General features: G+C 40.1%; 1 protein-coding gene and 1 non-coding gene across 2 annotated transcripts in view; one reads left to right on the forward strand and one right to left on the reverse strand.

Moving 5' to 3' along the window:
• The window catches only part of FANCI (FA complementation group I), a 73,085-nt gene that overhangs the window by 52,988 nt on the left and 11,787 nt on the right, over positions 1–8,310 (reverse strand). The window contains exons 3-4 of the mRNA XM_017517590.2: positions 7,901–7,973; positions 220–357 (exon numbers count right to left, since the gene is read on the reverse strand). Coding sequence (XP_017373079.2) covers positions 220–357; positions 7,901–7,973 — 211 coding nt within the window. The remainder of the gene's footprint in view (positions 1–219; positions 358–7,900; positions 7,974–8,310) is intronic.
• LOC119469659 lies at positions 4,639–4,772 on the forward strand. Its single transcript, XR_005198494.1, has one exon. It is a non-coding gene; the product is annotated as a small nucleolar RNA SNORA51 (small nucleolar RNA).

Genomic DNA, 8,310 nt, shown 5'->3' on the forward strand with positions numbered 1-8,310 from the left:
CCTAAGCGCAAGTGATCCACCCACCTCAGCCTCAAAAAGTGCTGGGATTACAGGTGGGAGCCACTGTGCCCGGCCTGCTTTTTTTTTTTTTTTTTTTTTTTTAGCAACAGCTCTTACTCATAAATAGGAACTATGCTAGGTTGGGCACTTAAGTTTTCCTTTCCTCAACAAATTACAAACCCCCAAAAATCTACCCCCAAATATAAGTTTTAGTTTGACATCTTACCTCCAGCATCAGTAATCCTACGATCTCAGATGCTGTTTCTTTCTGCAAGTCCCCTGATTCCACCAACTGGATACAGTAAGTGTATATTTTATGTCTCCTAAGTGTTCCATCTTCCTCAGAGCAGGGGGAACCTGATTATTTTAAACAGGGGTACGGAAACAAGGGAAGAAGTCTTACAAGATTGACAGGTAAATAAGAAAATGTAAAGGGATTAGACACTAATCTAAAAGCAAAGATTAGCAGAATTTTTTTTTTTTTCAGATGGAGCCTTGCTTTGTCACCCAGTTTGGAGTGCAGTGGCACAATCTCAGCTCACTCCAACCTCTATCTCCTGGGTTCAAGAGATTCTCCTGCCTCAGCCTCCTGAGTGGCTGGGATTACAGGCGCCCACCACCATATCCAGCTAATTAATTCTTGTATTTTTAGTAGAGATGGGGTTTCGCTGTGTTAGCCAGGCTGGTCTTGAACTCCTGACCTCAGGTGATTTGCCGCCCCAGCTTCCCAAGGTGCGGAATTACAGGCGTGAGCCACCACACCCCACCAGAATTTTTTAAAAATCCTACTACATGTTGTTGAAGGACCACAGGAAATTTCACCCCAAAATATGGCTCCCTAATACAAGTATTTTGAATTAAAAATCCTCAGAGTTCAACAAGCCCTGGAAGAGACATTCCCTTCTCTATATAAAGACAGGACTGACCCACCAAGGAGAACAATTATTCTTGCTTTCCTCCCTATCATCTCATTTGCCATTATTGGAAAGAAAAATGTACCACACATGAACAGACACTTTTCCAAGATAATGATTATCCCCAAGGTTCATTTAAATTCCAAAGAGAACTATTTACATGTTAATTTCTGACTTGATCCAGTCAATCTTCCTAGTCACCATTTATTGCTCAACAGAATTCCTCTTCTCCCTCTCCTATAACCTATTTGCCAGGATACAAGTCCCCATTCTTTTTATAACTTTAAGATGGTATACAAGCTTCTGGGCCCCACTGAGATACTGGGCAGTCACACTGCAATTCTCCCCATGCACACAGTTAAACAAATTTGTATGCCTTTTCTCTTACTAACCTGCTTTACTGTGAGTTGATTTTTCAGTGCATCTCTGGGGTGCCAAGGACCTTGCCCACCACACTGTCTACCAGAGACACAATTTAAATGCAAAGACAGAAATAAGTGAAAGATAAAAGGATGGAAAAAAATAATGCCATGTAAACAGTAGCCAAAGAATGCCTGAATGGCTATACTAATATCAAAAAAAGCAGTCTGTGAACACCAAGAGTTCAAGACCAGCCTGAGCAACATAGTGAGACCCCATCTCTACAAAAATAAAAAAATTAGCCAGACATGGCGGTGCACGCCTTAACTCCTAGCTACCTGGGGTGCTGAAGTGGGAGGACTGCTTGAGCCCCCGAGTTCAAGGTTGTAGTGAGCAGATTGCACCACTGCACACCAGTCTGGGCGATAGAGCAAGACTGTGTCTTTAAAAAAAAAAAAAAGACTAAAATTGTTATTGAGACAAAGAAGGAAGGATATTTTACAATGATAAAAAGATTAATCCTTCATTAGGACTTAATAATTATAAACATGTATGCACTCAAAAAAGCTCCAAAATACACCAAACAAACACTGACAGAATTGAAGGAAAAAACAGACAATTCAACAATAATCATTAGAAACTTCCATGTCCCACTTTTAATAACGAATACAGCAACAGACAGAAGATCAACAACTTCCACTGTTGTTCTGGAAAACTTGAACACACTAGACCTTAAAGACATCTGTAGAACACTCCATCCAACAACAGCAGAATACTCAAGTGCACATGGAACATTCTCCAGGATAAACCACATATTAGCCTTTAAAACAATTCTTGATAAATTTAAAAGGACTGTAATCATACCATATATATTCTATAACTGCTGCGAAATGAAAGTAGAAACCAATAACAAAAGGAAATCTGGGGGATTAACTGTGGAAAAAGACAATCTTAACCAACCAATGAATCAAATAACTACAGGGAAATTAGAAAATACCTTGAGATGACCAAAAGCAAAAAAACACGGCATGCCAAATGTTACCAGATGCAGCTAAAGCAGTGCATACAAGAAAATTTATTTTTATAAATGCCTTATATTAAAAAAAAGAGAATTATCTCAAAGCAACGACTATAAGGTCTTTTAGGCCAACTGATTGCACCATGAACAGCATGGTAACCTCTGTGACCTGCACATATATCCCAGATGAGTTCCTGGAAGAAAATTAACCCCTGTAACACCTAACTAACTTGGGACACTCTTCTATTGTTTCTTATTCCGGCCTCAATAGACAACGCCATGGGACTTTGTAACCGACCTTGCTCAACCTCATGACTCCAGACCCTACGACCCCCTCTCAGCTTGCAAAAAACTGCACTGAACTGTGACTTCCACTGCTTACCCCAAACCTATAAAACCAACTCCTAATCCACCACCCTCTGCTGACTCTCTTTTTGACTCAGCCCACTCGCATCCGGGTGAATAAACAGCCATGTGCTCACACGAAGCCAGTTTGGGGGGGGGGGTGTCTCTTCATTCAGAGTACAATGACCTAATCTACCGTAAGAACCTATAAAACAACAATTAAACTAAACCCAAAGCTAGTAAAAGGAATATAAAGGTTAGAGTGGACCTACGTAAAATAGAGTCTAACAACAGAGAAAAGCAAGGCAACCAAGAGTTGGTTCTTTAAAAAGATTAACAAAATTGAAAAATGTTGGCCAGGCGCAGTGGCTCACGCCCGTAATCCCAGCACTTAGGGAGGCAGAGGTGGGTGGATCACGAGGTTAGGAGTATGAGACCAGTCCGAACAAAATGGTGAAACCCCATCTCTACTAAAAATACAAAAATCAGCCAGGCGTGGTGGTGCACACCTATAACCTCAGCTACTCAGGAGGTTAAGGCAGGAGAATGCCTGAACCCTGGAGGTAGAGGTTGCAGTGAGCCAAGATCACACCATTGTACTCCAGCCTGGGCAACAAGAGCAAGGCTCCGTCTCAAAAAAAAAAAAAAAATCTTTAGCTAGGCTGACAAAGAAAAGGAAAATGACTTAAATTACTAATAACATGAATGAAAGAGGGAAATTGCTACTAACCTTAGAGAAACAAAAAGGATTATAAAGGAATACAAAAAACAATTATAGAACAATAAATTGGCCGGGCGCGGTGGCTCAAGCCTGTAATCCCAGCACTTTGGGAGGCCGAGGCGGGTGGATCACGAGGTCAAGAGATCGAGACCATCCTGGTCAACACGGTGAAACCCCGTCTCTACTAAAAATACAAAAAATTAGCTGGGCATGGTGGCGCGTGCCTGTAATCCCAGCTACTCAGGAGGCTGAGGCAGGAGAATTGCCTGAACCCAGGAGGCGGAAGTTGCGGTGAGCCGAGATCGCGCCATTGCACTCCAGCAGCCTGGGTAACAAGAGCGAAACTCCGTCTCAAAAAAAAAAAAAAAAGAAAGAACAATAAATTAGATAATCTATATGAAATGGACAATTTTCTTTTTTTAAGAAAGAGTCTTGCTCTGTTGCCTAGACTAGAGGGCAGTGGAACAATCTCGGCTCACTGCAACCTCTGCCTCTTGGGTTCAAGCGATTCTTATGGCTTAGCCTCTGGAGTAGCTGGGACTACAGGCATGCACCACCACACCTGGCTAATTTTTTGTATTTCTGGTAGAGACAGCATTTCGCCATGTTGGCCAGGCTTGTCTCAAACTCCTGACCTCATGTGATCCGTCTGCCTCAGCTTCCCAAAGTTCTGAGCTTACAGGTGAACTCCTGGCCCCAAGTGAGCCACCACTCCTGGCCTGAAACAAATTTCTAAAATGACACAAATTATCAAAATCAACTCAAGAAGAAACAAAATTTCAACAGACCAGATAGAGATTGAATTAGTAATCAAAACACTTCACACAAAGGAAAACCCAGATGGCTTCAAGGGTGAAGTCACTAAATGTTTAAAAAAGAATTAACACCAATTCTTCACACTCTTCCAAAAAAACAGAAGACAAGGGAATACTTCCTAACTCATCTTATGAGGCCAATATTATCCTCAAATCAAAACTAGACAAAGACATAAGAAAACTACAGATCATTAACCCTTGTGAATACAGATGCAAAAAGCCTCAGCAAAATACTAGAATCCAATATTTAAAAAGGATTATACACCATGCAAAAAAGCAAAAGTGAATCCAGCAACATTTAAAAAAGATTATATACCACAACTGAGCAGGATCAGTTTAATGTATGAAAATCAATGAAATATACCATATAAATAGAATAACAAATGAATAAAGAAAGAATAAGTAAATAAATAAAATCAAGAATACACCACATGATCATCTCAGTAGATGCAGAAAAAGCATCTGAGGCTCCTGGTGCTTACCACTGGCTGTGTTCTTACACTGACTGCCTAGAAAGAGGAGACAGAGTAAACTTACCTGATATACACCTCTACCCAGGCCCTGTGCCTGGTCTGTATTGTGAATGCAGGGGGACACAGAGTTGATGGGGCGGGGGGAAAGAATTTCAGAAACCCAATACTCTTTCATGATAAAACATTGAACAAATGAGGAATCAAAGGGAAGTTCCTCAACCTGACAAAGTGCACCTATGAAAAATTACTGCTAGCCAGGCACTGTGGCTCACGCCTGTAATCCCAGCAGTCTGGGAGACTGAGGTGGGCAGATCATCTGAGGTCAGGAGTCTGAGACCAGCCTGACCAACATGGAGAAACCCCATCTCTACTAAAAATACAAAAAAATTAGCCAGGCATGGTACTGCATGCCTGTAATCCCAGCTACTCAGGAGGCTGAGGCAGGAGAATTGCTTGAACCTGGGAGGTAGAGGTTGCGGTGAGCCGAGATCCTGCCATTGCACTCCAGCCTGGTCAACAAGAGCGAGACTCCATCCCCCATGAAAAAAAAAAAGAAGAAAGAAAAACTACAGCTAACATCATACTCAATGGGAAGCTCTCTTCTAAGATCAGGAACAAGACAAGGGTGTCTACTTCACCCCTTCCATCTGTACCGCTGGTTCCAACCAGGACAAATATGTAAAAATAAAAATAAAAGTTATCTAGACTGGAAAAGAAGTAAAACTATCCTCTCTTCACAGATGACATTATCCTGTATATAGAAAACCCTAAGGAATCCACAAAAATGAAACAATTAGAGCTACTAAGTACAGAAGGTTGCAAGATATGAGTTCAATATACAAAAATTGCAGTTCTGCCGGGTGCGGTGGCTCATGCCTGTAATCCCAGCACTTTGGGAGGCCAAGGTGGGCAGATCACAAGGTCAGGAGATCAAGACCATCCTGCCCCAAATGGTGAAACCCCATCTCTACTAAAAGTACAAAAACTTAGCCGGGCGTGGTGGTGCATGCCTGCTGTCCCAGCTACTCGGGAGGCTGAGGCAGGAGAATTCCTTGAAATCAGAAAACAGAAGTTGTAGTGAGCTGGGATTGCACCACTGCACACCAGCCTGACAATAAAGCGAGACTCTGTCTCAAAAAAAAAAAAAAAAAAAAATTGCAGTTCTTTGCACTACCAATGAACTATTACAAGACTGAATTAAGAAAACAATTTTGTTTCAAAAGCATTAAAAGGAATAAAGTACTTAGGAATACAGTTAACAAAAGAAGCACAAGACCTGTACTCTGAAAAGCATAAAATACTGTAAAACAAAATTAAACAGGACCTAAATAAATGGAAAGACATTACATGTTCATGGAATGTAAGACTTACCTTAAGATAGCAACACTTCTCAAATTCGTGTATAGATTCAACACAATCCTTACCAAAACCCCAGCCTCCTTTTTGCAGAAGTCATAAGCTTTTCTTAAAATTTATAAGAAAATATAAAAGACCTACAATAGCCAAAACAATCCCGAAAGATAAAAACAAGTTTGAAGAATTCACACTTCCTGACTGCAAAACTTAATACAAAGCTATAGTAATCAAGACTGTGTGGCACTGAAATAAGGAGAGACGTACAGATCAAAGGAACAGTACCGAAAGCCCAGATATAAACCACCTCATTTACCTGCAATTGGTTTTTGATAAGGGTGCCAAACGGGGAAGGAATGAAGTTGGACCCCTACCTCATACCAAATACAAAAACTAACTCAAAATGGATCCAATGAACTATATGTATGAGGTAAATCTATAAAATTTTTACTTTTGCTTTTTTTTTTTTTTTGAGACAGTGTCTCACTCTGTTGCTATAGCCTCAAGCTTTCTGGCTCAAGCGATCCTTCCACTTCAGCCTTCTGAGTAGCTAGGGGCACAAGGCCGTGCCACAATGCCCAGCTAATTTTTAAAATTTTTTGTAGAGATGGGGCCTTTTGCCCAGGCTGCTCTCAAACTCCATCTAAGCTCAAGCAATCCTCCCACCTCAGCCTCCCAAAGTGCTAAGATTACAAACAAGAGCCACTGCACCTGGCCTTATAAAACTTTTAGAAGAAAAGATAGGTATAAATCTTGTGATGTTGAATTAAGCAATATTTTCTGAGATATGACAGCAAAAGCATAAGCTATAACAAAATACAGAGCCTAGACATCAGCAGTAAAATAAACAAAGTACTGATATATATTTCAACATAGAGGAACTTTTGTAACATCATGTTAAATGAAAGAAGTCGGTCACAAAGGACCATATATAGGACGATTCCACTAAATGAAATATCCATAACAGACAAATCCGTAGAGATAAAAAGTAGATTCATGGTTTCTTAGGACTGGAATAAACTAGGTGTTTGAAGAGGTGACATCTTAAGAGATGCAAACTTTCTTTTAGGGGTAATGAAATTGTTTTAAAACCAATTGTGGTAATGGATACACAACTCTGAATATATGAAAAGCCACAGAATTGCTCTTCCACTAAGTAGTGTACATAGGCAGCTGCTACTGATCTTTCATTATTTCCTTTTCTCTGATATTTCTAGAAAATATTAGCAAGTTTCCATACAGGTTGACTCAAGCAATCTTGAAAGTTCTTTCATGAATAGGAAGATGTGTTTTTGTACCCTTGCAGCAGAGATCTAATTAACTTGGGGGAGGAAAAATAAACCAAGTTAACATACCTAATTAAGAGTCCAAAGACACTTTTAATTTTTGCCTTGTACAATTTTATACTACCAGAATTTATAAGACCACTTTGAGTCACAATCTGCAACAACTTAAACTAGCCCTTGTTCAAGACAGGAAAACAAATACGTCAGTCAATGGGCATGAAGAATCTCTACATAAGGCACCTTAAGATATCCCATTTCATTAAACCCCACAGGTCACTTGCTCCTTGTTAAGCATAGTTTATGTATTAAACATTGCTGTTCTCTTCTCCACAATTTTAAAAGCACAAGTAAATCAAAGCAGATTTTATGAAAAGCACATTCTGTAATTACAGGCCCCAAAATCAGCAATACAATCTCAGGTAACCACTTCAACTCCCTTCAGTAAAATTATTTAAGTCCACTAGTGAGGAAACTGCTGCTATAGTTGATTCTGTGGAATCCTCAAAACATGGAAAATGTTCCAGTGGGGCTTCAAACAGTAAGAAATGTATCAAAACTCAACAAATCTACCAAGGAACGCAGGAGATAGATAGAAGTGACATTAATTATTATTACCTTTGAAGATTGCTCTCAGGAGTGCTCCAGCAACTTTTCCTTTCAATGCTTGATTCTGAAGGAGATTAGTCAACTGCAAAGAAAGAAAGAAAAACTCCAAGTTTCCGGCAACACTCTTTAATCCAATGACCTAAACACTCAATATGAAAAAATACTCTTCTGTCAGGTTCAGATCATTCAAGGATTACAAACACCGTAAGTTTTAGATAGAGCGGGATACATCTTAATATGATCCTTGATTGTCAAGACTGAGATCTATTCATACTCATTCTTTTTTTTTTTTTTGAGACTGAGTTTCGCTCTTGTTGCCCAGGCTGGAGCGCAATGGTGTGATCTCAGCTCACTGCAACCTCTGCCTTCCAGGTTCAAGCCATTCTCCTGCCTCAGCCTCTCAAGTAGCTGGTATTAGA

Source organism: Cebus imitator, unplaced genomic scaffold, assembly GCF_001604975.1.
Source record: "Cebus imitator isolate Cc_AM_T3 unplaced genomic scaffold, Cebus_imitator-1.0 Scaffold19, whole genome shotgun sequence".
NCBI lineage: Eukaryota > Metazoa > Chordata > Mammalia > Primates > Cebidae > Cebus > Cebus imitator.